Raw genomic sequence first — 17,303 nt, 5'->3', positions numbered from 1 at the left:
AATATTTTGCATGACTGTTCAGCACTCATTTTAACTGCGTTACACTTTTGCAGGAAAGGGCCTGTAGGGTAGACCTATATTTAAATAATTTGGAAATATATCTGTTTTGCATTTATTGGTTATTAAGCCACCTGTTGACTCTGTATAATCTGTGGATGAGCATGTGCAGAAGCTCAGTAAGTTGCTAGGGCTGTCGTGGTAAATTAATTTCCCCAGCGGTGATTTGTTGTGGCTCAACAACGTGGTATTTGTTATTATTGCCATTTTTGCAGCTTTATGGTCTGAGCGAGTGAGCGAGCTGCTGTGTGCTAGCTGCTGGATGTTCAAAGTTACACAACATTGCCAAGCAAATTCATTCCTGCAGTTTGACCATTTTTGAACTTAGCTATATTGTTACATTCAGGACATGTCTATCAAGTCAGTTTACATACCACAGCAATGCACACGTATAGCCATGCACACACCAATGCAGAGCAGAATGGGCGTCCTTTAACTTTAAAAACTGTGCTGTAGCAATGTTATAACTAAAGTTCCACACAAAGCAACATGAAAACAGCTGCAAGCATCCAACATACTATTATTATTGTTATTTTGTGAGCTTCGCATGAGGGTTAACATTCAGTTTCTCCTGACTGTCCATAGTATTACAATGTTAGTCTAACGTCATCGAGCCCACTAGCCACATTAGCAATATACTAATGCCAATTTAGTTCAAAACAAACAACAACAACACTTACAGAGCTCATTACACTTGAGGAATTTCTGAAGCACTTACATTAATTTATTAATTTAACACGCACTGAAGTGTAAAGCAAGAAAGTATGAACATTGCTGTTGTTGCGGTACAAGCCAACCTCTGCGGTTGGCTTGGCCAATGGCAGGGTACTTCATCGTGAAATCCATAGTTGCTTTTGAGGATAGTTTTCTCCTAGTACTGTAGAGCATGTAGAATCTATGCCATGTATATAGTTAAGCAGCATGTTCTCATCTCATGTGTCATATACCCACACTCTGTGTGTGTAGGACGCCCCAGGTACGTGTGTATGAGACGCCTCCAGGCATCTCACCCACACTGGTAAGTTTGTGTTTAGGGCGTTGACAGTCCACCGAGGCGCCTTACCCTAAACCTAAGTCAGTAAATATATGCATGTCGACCGACTTTCTGTTGCAACACAATAGCAAACTGCTGTGTTTCATACACATGCAGAATCAACGTTTTGCGTGAAATAACTACGCTTTGTCAAGCATGTGTAATTGACACCTGAGATGAGAACGGGTTGAGTTAAAAGTGTGTAAGCCTGCCATGTATTGCGTTGGTGCTTTTTATAATTTTAAATATTTGTAATTTTTTAAGAAAAAGGACAAGACAAAACTGAAACAAAACAGTACCATAAAAACATACATTACAATGAAAAAGATAGGACATTACAAGGAAGGGGGTGGGGGGTTGACATTGGGGAAGATGATGCCAAGTATACATGCATTGGTGCTTTTTGAAGTGAACATAAACCTCTGTGAATGTCTGTGGAGATTCTCAGTCAATCCAGGTCGTAGTTATCCAAGCAAGTTTTAAATGAAGGGCAGCTGGACTTGCTTGCTAATCTCATCTTGTCACCTTCCCCCTCTGACACACTACCAACCCCCCTCAAACTCAAGATCTGTGAAGAGGACGTGAGCTTCCAAAGGCAGAAGATCAGGAAGGCTCCTGGCCCCGACGGTGTGTGACCATCCTGCCTGAAAATCTGTGCAGACCAGCTGGCCCCCATCTTCACACAGATCTTCAACAAATCACTGGAGCTGTGTGAAGTTCCCTCCTGCTTCAAATGCTCCACAATCATCAACCCTGCATCTCTGGACTAAATGACTACAGACCTGTCGCCCTGACATCTGTACTCATGAAGTTGACGACCTGAAGGACATTACAGGCCCCTTGCTTGACCCCTGCAGTTTGCCTACAGGGCTAACAGGTCAGTGGATGATGCAGTCAACTTGGGACTCGGGACTCTCCAGGGACATATGCAATGATCCTGTTTGTGTACTTCAGCTTGGCGTTCAGCACCATCATCCCGGACATCCTCAGCACCAAACTCACTCAGCTCACTGTGCCAGCCTCCACCTGTCAGTGGATCACAAACTTCCTGAATGACAGGAGTCAGCAGGTGAGACTGGGGAACATCACATCCAGGACCTGGTCTATTAGCACTGGTGCCCCCTAGGGGTGTGTGCTCTCCCCACTGCTCTTCTCCCTCTACACCAACAGCTGCACCTCAAGAGACCCATCTGTCAAACTCCTGAAGTTTGCTGACGACACAACGGTCATCGGCCTCATCCGTGACGGTGATGAGTCGGCCTACTGATGGGAGGTTGATCAGCTGGCTCTCTGGTGCGGTCAGAACAACCTGGAGCTTAACACGCATGTAGGAGCCAATTTGATAGTTTATATTTAATTTTGTTAGTAAATTTGTATATTGACATGATTTTGCGTGATTCGTTAATGCTCATGTCTTTGCAGGTCCAAAAGTTATAAAGGAGTGTGCTGCAGCCTAGTGGGGGGCGGACTGAAGGAGCATACAGACCTTGCGTGGTTTGTATAGATGCCTTAATATCTCAGTAAACTTTTAGTTCATGTAATCATTTTCTTTAAACCTTTTGTAAACACGAAGTAAATAAAACCCATCTCACCCTGGACGCCCTACAGAGCACTGTATGCCAAAACTAACAGACTTAGGAACAGGTTCTTCCCACAAGCCATCACAGCTGATTTCTCACTCACGGTGTCAGGAACAATTCCTGTGCAATAACCCATTAACTCTGCCTCTAATCAGCCACCTGTTTACTGGTTTCAACATATTATTTATTTACCATTCTCTATTTCAGTGCTGTTCATACTGTTATATTGTCATATTGTAGATACTTTATACCAAATCCACCTACCTCAAGTCATTACTCCTGCACAAAATACATATACTTATTTGCACTATGCTTCATCGCACTGTGTACATGTATGCATGTATATGTACCTGTATATCACATCCACCTCTGACATGTACATACTCCTGCATTCTTTGCACTCTGATCACTGCACTATTTGTCAATATGTGTATATTGTTTTTGTTCATAGTGTGTATATTTGTGTTGTCTACACTGAGGTCTGTCTGATTTTATTTTATTTTTATTATTGTGATTTTGTATTTTTGTATGAGTAAGCACATCGTGAGCAATATACAATCCAGAATCAAATTCCTTGTATGTGGAAACATACCTGGCAATAAAGCTGATTCTGATTTGCAATGACCCCACAGAGGTTAAATGGCTGGGATTCCCTGCCAGTTAGTCATACATTTCAGTGAATGTTTTGATTTTCTCAGTGTTCAATAATATCTGATGGTCTTTCTCCACAGGGATGTTTTTTGGACATGAGGGGTTGTGCCGATTCCCAGCATTGGACGCTTGATAGGGCATGCCACTATAGGCAGTGTCACGATAAATACAATCTATATTTTCAACCCACCGCAAACACGAACAATCTCAGCAATGGCCATTCTACTACTGACCAACAAAGGCTACCCTCCTATAACCGCACAAACACTCCTGGCACCTGACTGGAGGAACACTATCACTCATCTGCTCCCAGATTTTAAACCAGATCAGCATGGCAGCTTGTTTGGAAGCCATCTCTTATATTATGAAAATAGTTCACTGAAATGTGTCTCTGAAAACAATTCAAGGCGAGATACAGTTGCTGCATCGGTCTTCATTTTATATCGACAACGGTACAGGCTACTTTTATAATGCTGTATTATTCATAATTTTTGTTTGTTGATGCCACATAAGAAACATGTCAGACTGATGGATTTTAAAATGTATTTTTCCATTGAAGAAACATGAATCTAAAATATGCTCTCCATGATAACTTTATATGGTGATTATATTGTATGTGTTCTACTTGTTCAGCTTTCCCAGAGGGGACAAGGAGATCAATTGACGCAGTTTTAAATTCTCAGACCTAATCTGTTAAACACAAGCTAGCATCAAGAAGAAAAGTGAATTGTTTTAACTGTGACTCCACATAAACACGGCCATTGCTAGCAGCGTCTTGGTAGATCTTAGATGTCTTCCTCTAATAGCGTTGTCCTTTTCCTGTTTCTCCAGGTTGTTTTATCGGTTCTCTGTAAACATTGCTTGCCTCTTTTAAAATTTATTATGAATTCAAAAGATGAATCAATGTTCAGTGTTTATTTTTTTGTAAAACCTTAAAGACTAAGCAGTAACAACTGTCATGGAAATTATATTCCTGAGTCCTTGAGTTACAACCAAACATTGTCTTTGAAGAATTTATTTAACAGAAGAGAATAAACAGAGAAGTTCTTAAACACATATACAGCTGGTCCAGAGTCCTTTGCTCATGATGCTAGCTTTGGGCATCTGGACAGTCTAGGATTCTATGTTTTAGGGAACAGAGATCCTCTCTCTGCCTTGAATGTACATTCCTGGAGAGGAGAGGAACAACAAGAGAGGGAAAACACCAAAACAATCTCACAGCTCTGACCTAAACCCTAGTAAATGTGGACAGACTAACATAAGGAGTATAGGAGAGGAAAGGTTAAGGATAAAAACACAATATATATCTAGGATATATCTAAGACATAACAGTAATAGTAATAATAGAACATACATAAAAGATTAAATGTAACAGGACACAATTTTCTGCCATAACATTAACAGCCACCAGCAGATTAAAGTAAAAAATATAAAAGTACAATATTTGAGTCTGAGAAGTGATTAACTGAAATTGTAAACAATATACAAAATGAAAACAAAAAAACATGAAATCTAAGCTAAGTAAAGCCAAGAATAAACCGTTTAAGCTTTCTCTGTAAAGTTTAGTAAAAAGTCACATGACATTCAGTGTAGATTCATGGATTGCTATTTATACTGTCTTTTAATACAATTATTTTAGTTCTAACTTGTAAGACATATCTTCACCAGGATTTCCACACACAATGTAATCTAAAATACTTTTAAGGTTGATAAAATGCAATGGTTACTGTCTGTTTTACTATGATCCAGCAGGAAAACATTTCTTTGCCTTGTCTAGTAAACATTTCACAATCCTAGCAGGTATACAGCAGTAGTTTAGAGAAAATTGAATTCTTAGTCATGCAAATGAGTGCCATCAACCCTCTGCCTATACTGTGGATCAGTAGATTCTGTTGGTGTTATATCAGACAGTTTTAACAGGGCCAGGAGTCTCTTCCTCTGCATTTGCTACCAGTTTACTGGTGTCGACAAGATCAGGCTGAGACCGCTCATTGTTGAAGAAGAGTGGGTTGTCAAAGGTTGTTAACTTTTCAGGGATAGGTAAGCGGTGGCCGGACTTCTTGAAGAGAAATAAGACGATGACCAGGCCTACGGCAATCGCAGCAATGACCAGGGAAACTGCCAAAATGATGCGTCCACGGCTTTGATGATGCACCCCAGGACTTACTGTACAGATTCAACATGTAGATGATGAGTCAGAAGAAATACATAATATATAATATAATTATGAGTCAAATAAAAAAGATAAAGAGATGTAACTTACCAATTGTTGGTGGTGCAGGATGTAATACTAGAAAGATAACAAACATGATCAAAAAACTTTGCAAAAAGTGTATCATTTCTGTATTGTTTCACTGACATTAAACAAACTCTAAATTAAAATGTAAATATATTAAATTTGTGGGTTTCAACAGTATGTGTTACACATTCCTTATTACTGTTATAATAAAAAAAAAAACAACTTTCAAGTTATTCCTAATAGGTATAATGGTCTCACCTTTGGAGGTTTTGCAAATATATGGTCTGTCATACCGCGATCTAAATGTCGTCCATCTTCCATCTGCGATTTGAATTGCTCCATAACTGTTGCTAGAATATTGACCTTCACCCCAGTTAGTGTAGTCCATGGCGGTTTTATCCAACCACATCCACATGCCTGGATACAAAAACAAATTCAGTATTTATTTTCTCTGGAGTTTCCTTTTGTACCAGATGAAGCACGTCTTCAATTTAATATTCAATATCTTTTCTTTCACTGTAAACGGAAACTAGATTTTACAACAATGAAGTTTTCCAATACATAATTCCTATAGTGCTTTGCAGTGTGTGTGTGAGACAGGGTTACTTGTTTGTGTGTGAGGTGAATTGATGGCCCATCGCTATTCTACTCGGTAGTTGTGGTCTATTGTTACTGTAACAAAATTGTACCATGGCCACTGTGATCTTTTCTGTACATCAAACATCGCTTATATAGGGTGTGTTTAGGTGTATGTTAGATACCATAGAAGGGTTCAGTACTATTCTGAGGTAACAAAACAAGGGTTAGAGGTCAAATTCTATAGAAGGGTTCAGTCCCTAGATAACCACCAATCACTACTCTCCCCTTAAGAGGTCACTGATCCTCTGTCCTACTGCTACAGTGCTATTTTAAACTGTTATGAGTCAAAAGCACATATATTATTCACCACATCTAATATCCTAACGGTGGATCCTCCAGGTGACTTCTGTGCTCACAGAGGAACCTTTTCCTTCAGTGAGGCCTTTCTAAAGTTTTTGACAAAATCCCTGATGTGACTGCAGAGCCCCTGTCAGCTCAAAATGTTTTGAGAATCTCAGTGGACTGGTTATATTATGCTTTGAAAGACTTGCAGAATGCCATTCAGACAGGTGAAGACCACTGCATCAACATAGCGTTGTGTGTGTGCTACACATTGTGCAAAAACTGTGCAGTCTCTCCTTTGCGTTAAGCGTGTTTGTAGCTGTAGCTGCTGTGGAGTTTTTATTTTGTCTCCAGTGCCATGTTTCCTTCCGTGGTGATGTTTTATTCTACTGTCGATTCAACTAGTGTCAGTCTATTTAATTTATGCGGCTTATAATACTAATATATATATATATATATATACTAAAAAGGTTGTATATTTTACTGTCAGTTGTTTATTCTGTGTTTGTCTGAGTTGTGTCCTCTTGTCTACTTAATTTTAGTAAGGCTACTCAGGAAGGTGGTTGTATATAATTGATAATCAGTTGTATTCACAGGCTGCAAAGTGCCATATATAGAAAAGTTATTTATTGTTCGTTTGGACATCAGTGCTCATGTTGCTATGTTGTTCCACTAGCATGTAAGCTGACATTTAATGCAATTTATTTTGTAGCCTAAAGATGATATTTAACAGTAACATGTAACAGTAGTATCATATATTATAATTTTTCCATACTGCTAACTCATTTAAACATACTTACCTACACTTTACTTTTATGTAGGTACATATTACACATACTTTAATAAAATAGTAAAATGTCTTTTAAAGTAACAGTACTTTTACTTGTGTACAATATTGTATTACTCTTTCCAACTTATCTGAAGTGTAATATATGGATGTTTTGTATAGCAAGAGGTACGTCCCTGCAGTTAACCATTATGAATATGAAAATATTTCAACAACATTTCTCATTAAGGTTTAGATTTTGTGTGCCCTGTATGCATAACATTATGGGTTTATGTGATGAACTGCAATATGTGGTTGTTTTTAGACATGGTACTTAAATATAAAAGCAGCAGTGGGGAATTATTTTAGAAATCAACTTTTTGTTTACTTGCTAAAACTACTAACACTATATCCTGAAAGTAGCACGAGACGGATAATTTGTTAAATTTATTAATTAAATTGTTTGATCCTCGTAGTGCTCCTAATAGCATTTGCAGTCCACCACAAACTGAGTCAAACCAACCAATCAGTGCCAGGAGGAGCCTCTAATGCAGTGTGGTGATTATTATATTATACCAAAAGGAAAGAATCCAGCATCTCTCTCTTTGTTTCTCCCTGAGAGAAAGAGGGGGGTGACTCCAGGCCCTTAACTACCCCAAAGGAGGGGTGAAAGGTTTGCTCCACTCCAAGTGCTGTTTGGGAAACCTACCACCTCCGGTGAAGTTGAGATAACAGACTCTCTGCATGACAAATTGACAATATTAACCATGTCCAGATACTAACGTCATCCTGAACCAGGCTGCCAGGACCTTTTTCATGAATCTCCACCCCACACACAGACACTCCCCAAGACCTAAAAGCCAGGGTAACCATAGTAACGATTTTCCCCTTTTCAAATTACTTCAGACATCAAAGAACCCCTTTCTTCAGTCCAGATCTCTACCCCACCAAAGAGCCATTAACATGTTCCCCTTCGAGGGAACTCGAACTGCGTCGGTGACCACACTATGGGAACGCTTCTGGGCGTGGCAGGGCTGAAATCATGAATGAAACTACTCCGATCCTATTGGCGTTGCTAGAATGGTAGCGCGTGACGGCGTAACTGGAGGTATATATAAGCACGCCGGCACACCGGATACATTAGCTGTTTTCTATTCAGCAGGCACTCTGGCATGTTTGAGACTACGCAGAAGAAAGCAACCACAAGAAGTTACCTGAAAGGAGAAGCAGAGGAGATGGCTGGTGAGCAGTTCAGGCAGTGTGTCTTTCCATGCCCGCGCTACATCATGGCTGGGGACACTCATGCCCTGTGTGACGATAGCCCCCCGAGACAACGGATCTGAGGACCGTTCTTCAGTCTCGCGGGGGAAGAAGTCCTGAGTAGCCGCTTGGTGGAGCCTTGCCAACATTTCCCCGTGGGTCCTGCGCACCGTCATGGAGGGCTACAGGCTGCAGTTCCGGGTCCGCCCCCCCAGATTCAACGGGTTGGTCTGGACTGCGGTTCACTCAGAGCAGAGCCAGGTGTTGGGACAAGAAGTTCGCTCTCTGCTGGAGAAAGGGGCCATAGAACTAATTTCCCCGCCAGTCTGTTGTCCCTCAGAGACTCCTGGGACCCAGAATCAGGGAGCAGACCTGCTGTCGAGACAGGGGCCGAGGCCCGGGGAATGGAGACTCCACCCCCAGGTAAATGTAAATGCTCCGTATTTGTATAGCGCCTTTCTAGTCTTTTCGACCACTCAAAGCGCTTTTACACTACATCTGCAGTCATTCACATTCATACACTGAGCCTAAGTGCTCAAACAGAAACTAACATTCACACACTGGCGGAGCCGCCAGCCGCGGGGTTCAGTATCTTGCCCAAGGACACTTCAACATGCAACCGGGGGGGGCCAGGGATTGAACCGCCGACCTTCTGATTAACGGCCAACCCGCTCTTCCTCCTGAGCCACAGCCGCCCCAACTGTGGTGCTATTGAAGTGATTTTGTAACTGTGTGTGTAATAACTGGTGGAGTTATTATGAGAAAGGTTCGGCCCCATAGACGTGTACTTGTTTGCGTCTCGAGAGACTACGCACTGTCCGCTGTGGTTCTCCCTCTCGCCCCCAGCCCCGCTAGGGCTGGATGCCATGGTGCAGACGTGGCCGAGGCGGGCCTGACGGCCGGAACAGTCGAGACGCTGCTCAGCTCCAGAGCCCCATCCACGAGAAGGACGTACGGCCTGAAGTGGAATGTGTTTGCCAACTGGTGTAGAGAACAGGCGGTGGACCCAGTTACCTGCCCGGTGACTATGGTACTGGAGTTCCTCCAGGACCGTTTCTCTGTTGGCCTTTCCCCATCCACACTCAAGGTGTATGTGGCTGCCATGGCAGCGTTCCACGCCCCTCTGAGGGATGGGCCTCTGGGGAGGTTTCCACTGGTCGTGCGCTTCCTCCGTGGAGCCCGGAGGATGAGACCCGTGACTCGTTCCAGGGTTCCCACTTGGGACCTGGCGGTTGTTCTCGAAGCGCTGGCTGAGACCCCTTTGAATCCCTGGAGTCGGCTGAGACCAAGCACCTGACCCCTAACTGAGTTTGCCCGGGGAGGGTCAGAGCCATCCTGCACCCCTGTCCGGGCTATGTCCCTAAGGTTCCGTCCAGGTTGGCAGGGTCTACGGTGCTGCAGGCGTTTCATCCCCACCTCATTTGGCGGCGGAGGACGGGAGACTTCATCTGCTCTGCCCTGTCAGAGCACTGAGTATTTACACTCTGAGGTCCTCCCAGTGGAGGAAAGCTGACCAGTTGCTGGTGTGTTTCGGGTCCCCCAAGGCTGGGCTCCCCGCTTCTAAACAAACACGATCACCAACTAGATCGTTCAGACTATTTCCCTGGCCTATCAGGTGCGCGGGTTACCTTCACCTTTGGCCATAAGGGCGCACTCTACTCGAGGCATGGCAGCCTCTAGGGCCCTCCTCGTAGGGGCTTCGCTCCAGGATATGTGTGAGGCAGCTGGCTGGGCCACTCCTCACACTTTCATCCGGTTTTACAGTCTGGACCTTCCTTCTGCACCCGGCACCCATGCACTCTCCTCTTAGTCGTGCCTACGGGTTACTGCACGCTGGGGGGCAGGCGGAGTTACGCCGTCACGCGCTACCGTTCTAGCAATGCCAATACGATTGGAGTAGTTTCATTCATGATTTCAGCCCTGCCACGCCCAGAGGCGTTCAAGGGGAACAAGGGGTACGTAACCCGAGACGGACTCTTAACATGCCCTCTCCCTTTTCAGGCCAATGTGGAACCGATAAGGAAAACCAGACACCAGAGAAATGACAGTCCCAAATGTTGTCTCCTTATATACTTGCCTCATTACTCTGTTTAGCTAAATAATCTTTAACAGTTATCTAATAGTTCTCCTCACTTCAATTTTGAGTAGTTTATTACCATGTTGTTCTTGTTAGAAATATGTTGAAAAGAAGAAACCATGAACAAGTTAATTTGCAGTGCTCTTAATCTACATCAATGCTCAGTTACATTCCTGTGTTTAATTTATATTTAACTAATGCTTTGTTCCAACCCTTTTATATACTTTCTTAGAAATGATATGGTACAGAAATATTATCATGTGTTAAATAACTAATTTTCCCAGCTCCTGGGCCAAGGATTGAATTAACTATAAATTAAATAGTCCGTGATTTCCAGGTCCTCTCATGGAACCAGGGTCCCCACAGAGTACAAAAAGAAGTATTACATGCCATTGTTCCTCTGCCTCTCCTTGTGCTTAATTTATATTACTGTCGGTTTTATTGTTAGTAATCTGATGCGTTCTTAAAACTTTCTCAAATATTTTCTTAGTAAGAATGTTTAATAATCAGTATTCTCCTAGAAGTTAAGTTAAGAGGCTCCTTCATCTGCTGTGATCACTATGAAATGTTAACTGGTAACTATTCTAATTGTTATGGACGATTAACAATAGCTTTTCTTTTCCTTTCATCAAATGCTTAAAACTTTATAACTGTTTATGACATCTAAGAGTTGATTGTGGAAAGATATTTGATTAAAACATGGGCTAATAGGCTTAAAGTCATATTAAAAAGTTAAGACACAGAAACCTCAGAGGGACCAAGCCCTCCCCCCCTGGAGATACGTCCCAGGCAACAAAAACACAGCGCATTGAGCACTCTTTCTCTTCTCTCTTATGCCCTGTTCTCTACTCCGAGCAACGCCAGCAACCAAGAGTTCGGTGAATTTACTTTTCTTTTGTTTTGCTTGTTAAAGTTATCAGACCGTTTAAGTCACGCAACTTTGAATGCAAACCTTACTTCAGTCAAATTAACTTTCGCTACTCCCACCGAAGTTTGGACTCAGCCACGTGGGTTAGTCATGCCAGCTGTAACACCGAGGACATCAACCAGTGAACAAAGCCAGGCCAACGCCCTAGCACTGCGAGAGTTTTTCCGCAACCACCAGCCAGTCAAAGTACTCCGGGAGAACCCCATCGGCTCAAAACCCACTCGAGAGGCTGTGTGGCGTGCCAAGCCATGGAGGCCCTGAACACAACGAATGAGCCGACAGTGAGCCTTTGTCATCCAGACGTTGGGATAAACAACACGCAGTAAGGCAAAACCAAAATCCTGCAATCTGTGGCCAAGTTGATGTCCTCTGTAATCCTTTAGCCAAATTTAACTTAGTTACGATCATATATAATAATAATATTTCTGAATATTATTATTCATAACTTTATTAACAGTAAGTAGGTATGCTACAGCAATGTCAATCACTGCTGGTGTACATGTTGTGCACTGCTTCAGAAGATTTGCAAATACAGTGGCTGACAAACAAGAGTGTATAGTACAAAACACGTGTGTGATCACGTCCTGACTCCACACAGAGCTTCAGGCTCATTATGTTCTATGCCATGGCACTTGTGTCAACAACTGGCAAAGAGGCATGATGACAAACAGTGGGGAATAACTTTTTAGGGGAACAGCCTCTTATCCTGCTGTTAGATGTTGTGGCAGCTGCTTCTGAAGCCTGGGGCTGAAGCCTGAGATGCATTGCGTCGTTTAAAAGACTAGTTGAAGCGAGAGGGATTGGGGTCTTGGCGAAACTCTCGCCATGAAGAGCCCTACGCGGGATGTGGTTTCACAGGGCAACCAACTCCTTCTTGTGGGTTTGGTGGGTGCTTAGTTGAGTGATACGAGCAGCAGAGAGAGATGCGGAAGGTTTTGCATTGGATGTTCAATTATTACAGACTGCAGCTTTCAGTCTCTCTTCAATTTCTTCTTTTGTTGTGATCAAATGTATTTTCTCTGCCTGTTTCAGGTCTTTATTCAGCAGGAATAAATAATTAAGCTAAGTTTGTGACCTCTTTGTTTCAAAGATCATTTTCCTTGTGTCGTGTAGCTCAATGTTTGTTTTCATGAAAGAGTAGACAATGTTACTTTACCTTTGTGAGTTTTATACAAGCCAATCCAGAAAGATTCGTGCATGTCTTTGTATCTGTCGATACTGTCTTTAATGAAGGCTTGCTCAAAAGGATCTTCAATGCTGGCAAGAGTTCCACCTTCATAAACAACAAAGAAATAAACACATAGAGAACAGTAGGTACTTAATTAAAGCTTAGTGATTAAGAATATGTATTCAATTCAATTCAATTTTATTTATATAGCGCCAAATCACAACAACAGTTATCTCACAGCGCTTTGTACTCTGTACGGTCTAGACAGGTATCAGATCATCCATTCAAAATCCTTACCATGTCTGACACAGTTAGCAGATGCATCTGGCCACTCAACCCTTTCTGTGAGAAAGAGGTAACAATGACCCTTAAATGGTAACCAGCTGTTACGCTGCCATCTGGGTGAATCTGGATCATCAGGGCAAGTTCCAGGGAAATCACTTGGCACTGTTGGTGGCACATCTGTGGATGTGAGAAATGGGAATGGGATCAACAAATGTACTGTGTGGTCCATCCATCCATTGCCCGCTTATCCTGCGTACAGGGTCGTGGGGGCTGGAGCCAATCCCAGCTGACATCGGGCGAAAGGAGGGGGTACACCCTGGACAGGTCGCCAGTCCATCGCAGGGCCACACATAGACACACTCACATTCACACCTAAGGGCAATTTAGAGTCACCAGTTAATCTAGGGAGCACCCAGAGAGAAACCACGCAGACACGGGGAGAACATGCAAACTCCACATAGAAAGGCCGGGGCAACCGTGGTCCATGTTTTCAAATAAAATGCACTGAATTAGCACCTATTTGACAATACTGTAGTACAAGAAAACGGCACATCTAAAACAAAAAACTACAGTAACAATTGTAACCGTATTTCAAACAGGTAAAGGCAGGAAAACATTTAGGACGAGTTATGTATCAGTGTTTCCCCTACCATTGTTTTAGGGGGGTGGCCTTTCCCCCAAAACGACCCCCGCTCCGCCCCCTGAAATAAGCGGATAGAATTGTGGAATTCATAAATGGATCGACTGTAGGCTACAGTTTGTGTGCCGGTTTATGACGACCGACACCATGTATGCGTAACTCATCCACTCTGCGACACTAGTAGTTACGGGGGGCCCACCACCCCCCCCTTAAAAAATTCCTAGGGGAAACACTGCACATGAATATATTAAAATTAGGTGTGGACAATTTGACCTAAAATCTAAATCACAATTAATTGAACTTTTTTACCTCAATTACGATTAATTAACGATTATTCAGTGTCAAAAATCAATTGTGTAAATGTAAATGCGGTGAAAGCGTGCGAGTAAGTTGTCAGTCTGGCAGTAAATGTGCAGTGTAGGTCACAGTGTGTCCGTTAATTAAAGTCTGTCTGTTGTTTCTCCAATTGCTGGAAAGTGAAGGTGCTTCAGACTCCAGTCTGGAAGCTGAGCCGGACTGAACAGGAGTAATGTGACATCATAGGGGTATCATGTTTTTAAGGCAAAAGTACATGAACACACGTAACCAAAATAACAGACGTGGTAAAATTACGTTGGTTAGAGGCTATGAATTTTGGTTTCGATTAATGTTCGATTAGTCCAGCCCTTTTTAAAATGTATGTGAGCCCTACCTGTAGACTTCATACAAACGCTGGTCATGTTCTGATTGCAGTCAGCAGTCTTCCATTTTCCCTCTGCATTCACAAACACACAGGGTTGGTTCATTCTTGGTTCTAAAGCATCCCAGTTGCTTTGGGTGATAGGCCAGCCATCAATATATCTGAAATATCCGGAGGTCTGAAAGCAACAATTAATCAAACTGCATTCAGCATCATTAATTTAAAATACTGTCATTATGAAGAATTCCATTATGAACTGAACAAAAAAGTCTAACAATTAGCTAGTCTCCCACATTGTTAAAAAGTTACATGTTTTCTTTTGTAATTTTTAGCTCTTGCGCATCTAATTGATCTACACAAGTACGTTATTGTTAATCAGGATGTTATACTACATGTCATGGATTTACAGGAGTCAGCAAATGTTTCAAGTTACAAACAAGGGTTAGTCGTGTTTGCTGAGTGAGTTTGCCCTGTACCTCCATTTTGTTCACTCCAATCCACAGAGGAGCTTTTATCGCCATTAGCTCAACATAGACCCGTGTCCACTCATTTCGCACGTTAGCCAGTTTGGCACCATCCCCCTCACAGTGCTTCTTTGCTTCCTGCCAGGTCATTTGTTTAGTAACAAACTTGATAGAGTCGTTAAATATTTTGACATAGTCTGTAGTTGTTGGTTCAGGGGAGTCTGGGAGAGAGGCGTCTGTTCAGGGAGAGAAATTTGACAAATTTCAGGCGCTCTGTTCTATTGATACTTAACAGTTACTATTCTTTTCCACTTTTCTGAGAAGAATTAGTCATCCAGTTCTATAACTCAGTTCAACAGTATAACCGAAAACACACGTCTTAAATTTGTATTGTTGAAATCATACTTTTGATGTAAATGCTCCGTATTTGTATAGCGCCTTTCTAGTCTTTTCGACCACTCAAAGCGCTTTTACACTACATCTGCATTCACCCACATTCATTCACTGAATGAAACTAACATTCACACACATTCATACTGGCAGAACAGCCGCCAGAGGGAGTTTGGGGTTCAGTATCTTGCCCAAGGATACTTCTACATGTAGCCTGGAGGGGATTGAACCACCGACCTTCCCGCAATGCGGCAACCCGCTCTATCTCCTGAGCCACAGCCTCCCATTGATCATTGGTGAGTCTTGATAACAATACACAACAGTCACGCAACAAATCATTAGTTACTTTAGGACTGCTGTTAAATATAGAAAAAAAACCAAAATAATAAGTTTAATTAATATTTTGTCGAAGCTCCATCAAGGCTTGTGTAAAAATCAAGTCTTTCTCCGAAGCTGTGAAGTGAATTTCTTTTCAAAATAAGTGCATTAAATGACAGTCAGTGTGTCCTCAAACACCTCACATGGAATAGACATATACATCTTTTAGTGATGTGCGAGTCAGTACTCAATCATTTGACACATACAACTCTTTTTTCTGACATGGGAGTCAGTAAAGTAAACCTCATCTCCACTAACTTGTTCACTGACTCGCCCCTCCTATCTGCTACTAGCTAGTGTGTACTGCCAAGACGAGGGAAGACCAAGTGTCAATCACATCATTGAGCAACTCTTATAATAACTGTTTGTGGCAATGCATTAAGTTATTTACTGTATTAACAAAGCCCTGTCAGAAAACTAACCACTTTGGCGCTTGTTTGAACTCCGTACTTGCTCTCCCATCTTGAAGCCTGCCCCCTACCCTGAGCTGAAGGTCTGACTCCGGCTGCATGATTTACTCACTCACACCCACAAGTTCCATGCCACAGTCAGAAACCGTACATGAAATTACATTTGTTCCTTTTAGTTTAGTACTACTTAATTCTGATCCATCAATCATGAAATCCAACAGTCTTTCAATTTTGATTAGCAGACTGTGTTGCTATGAATGCCGGGCTGATCAGAGATCTAAAGCATTTACTTCCCACATTATTGGAAAAGAAACAGTGGATCCATTTTTCTTTTGCGTTACACTATTTTAAGAAATCTTAAATAATGAAATAAATAAACACTTTGAGCATTAAACACTTAATTTCTGGCATTCTGGTGAATCTTTCTGCACCCATTTATGGTGGAATTGTTTTTATTTATGTAAAGGGAAACAAAGTTCAGGTGGCAGTTGACAATTCAAAATCTAAAATTCTAATATAATGCAGCAAGGCTCTCAGGCATTCTGTATTGCTCTCAGATATGTTTCCTACTGTAGATCAGCTTTTCTGATTTAATATAATCCCTGCTGAGTCAACACACACATGCAGGAATGATTTAGTCTTCCCTCCATTTTTGTGTCTTTTGTTTGGGAAAATAACCTCTTTAAAGGTGCATGTGGCACCTTCTCACCTCAATGATAAATGAATTCATTTTAATTCAGTTATAAACTCCTGGACTTTAATACCTCCTGTTTCAGCAGGATTTCTGTTCATGTTAAAACCTTCTGCCAGAGCTGCTCACAAGTCTTTCAACTAGAATCCAAGTGAAGTCTTTCATGGTTATAATGAATGTTGTAAGAAATTCTGTAAATGTAACCTATTAATCACTTACAGAGCATAACCCTGTAATGTGCACTGCAATTAATGACAGCTTCATAACCACTGTAAGTGGTAATTATTATTATTATTATTGCACTTACCACATGCACACACACACTCACACACACACACACAATAACTGATGCTTCTATGTCTTTTACTTTAATGGAAAGAAAACTCCAAAATACACATTTAGATGGAGTTTGTTTTAAGGGAAAAGCCTCTTAATGTAAGTCATTACATTTTCTTGAATTTCCCTCGGGATAAATTAAGTATATATCTATTAACTGGGGAAGTTCTGTGGTATGCTGTAGTTATTTTGTTTATCCTATTCACCTGCAGTACCATGTCAAATTTAGTGAAATTGGCGCATTGTAATTAGTTAATGCTTTTTAATTTGCATATCAATGTGGTGATCGTTTTTGCACTTATTAGACACAGATTTTACTGTATTCACCTGTAGTGTCTCCATAAAGTACA

General features: G+C 41.7%; 1 protein-coding gene across 1 annotated transcript in view; it reads right to left on the bottom strand.

Moving 5' to 3' along the window:
* Positions 1 to 4,307: 4,307 nt before the first annotated feature.
* LOC119901897 (macrophage mannose receptor 1-like) overlaps positions 4,308 to 17,303 on the bottom strand; it is a 45,862-nt gene continuing 32,866 nt past the window's right edge. Inside the window, exons 27-33 of the mRNA XM_038717663.1 lie at positions 14,761 to 14,984; positions 14,297 to 14,462; positions 12,978 to 13,142; positions 12,669 to 12,785; positions 5,819 to 5,977; positions 5,585 to 5,611; positions 4,308 to 5,487 (exon numbers count right to left, since the gene is read on the bottom strand). Of these exons, the coding sequence (XP_038573591.1) occupies positions 5,225 to 5,487; positions 5,585 to 5,611; positions 5,819 to 5,977; positions 12,669 to 12,785; positions 12,978 to 13,142; positions 14,297 to 14,462; positions 14,761 to 14,984 (1,121 nt within the window). The 3' untranslated portion in view covers positions 4,308 to 5,224. The remainder of the gene's footprint in view (positions 5,488 to 5,584; positions 5,612 to 5,818; positions 5,978 to 12,668; positions 12,786 to 12,977; positions 13,143 to 14,296; positions 14,463 to 14,760; positions 14,985 to 17,303) is intronic.

The sequence above is a fragment of the Micropterus salmoides genome, unplaced genomic scaffold (genome assembly GCF_014851395.1).
Source record: "Micropterus salmoides isolate LMB-PRFRI ecotype aquatic unplaced genomic scaffold, ASM1485139v1 Ms_hic_scaffold_14, whole genome shotgun sequence".
In the NCBI taxonomy this organism is placed as follows: Eukaryota; Metazoa; Chordata; class Actinopteri; order Centrarchiformes; family Centrarchidae; genus Micropterus; species Micropterus salmoides.
Note: the sequence above shows the minus strand (reverse complement) of the source record. Positions and strands in the feature narration are given on the sequence as shown.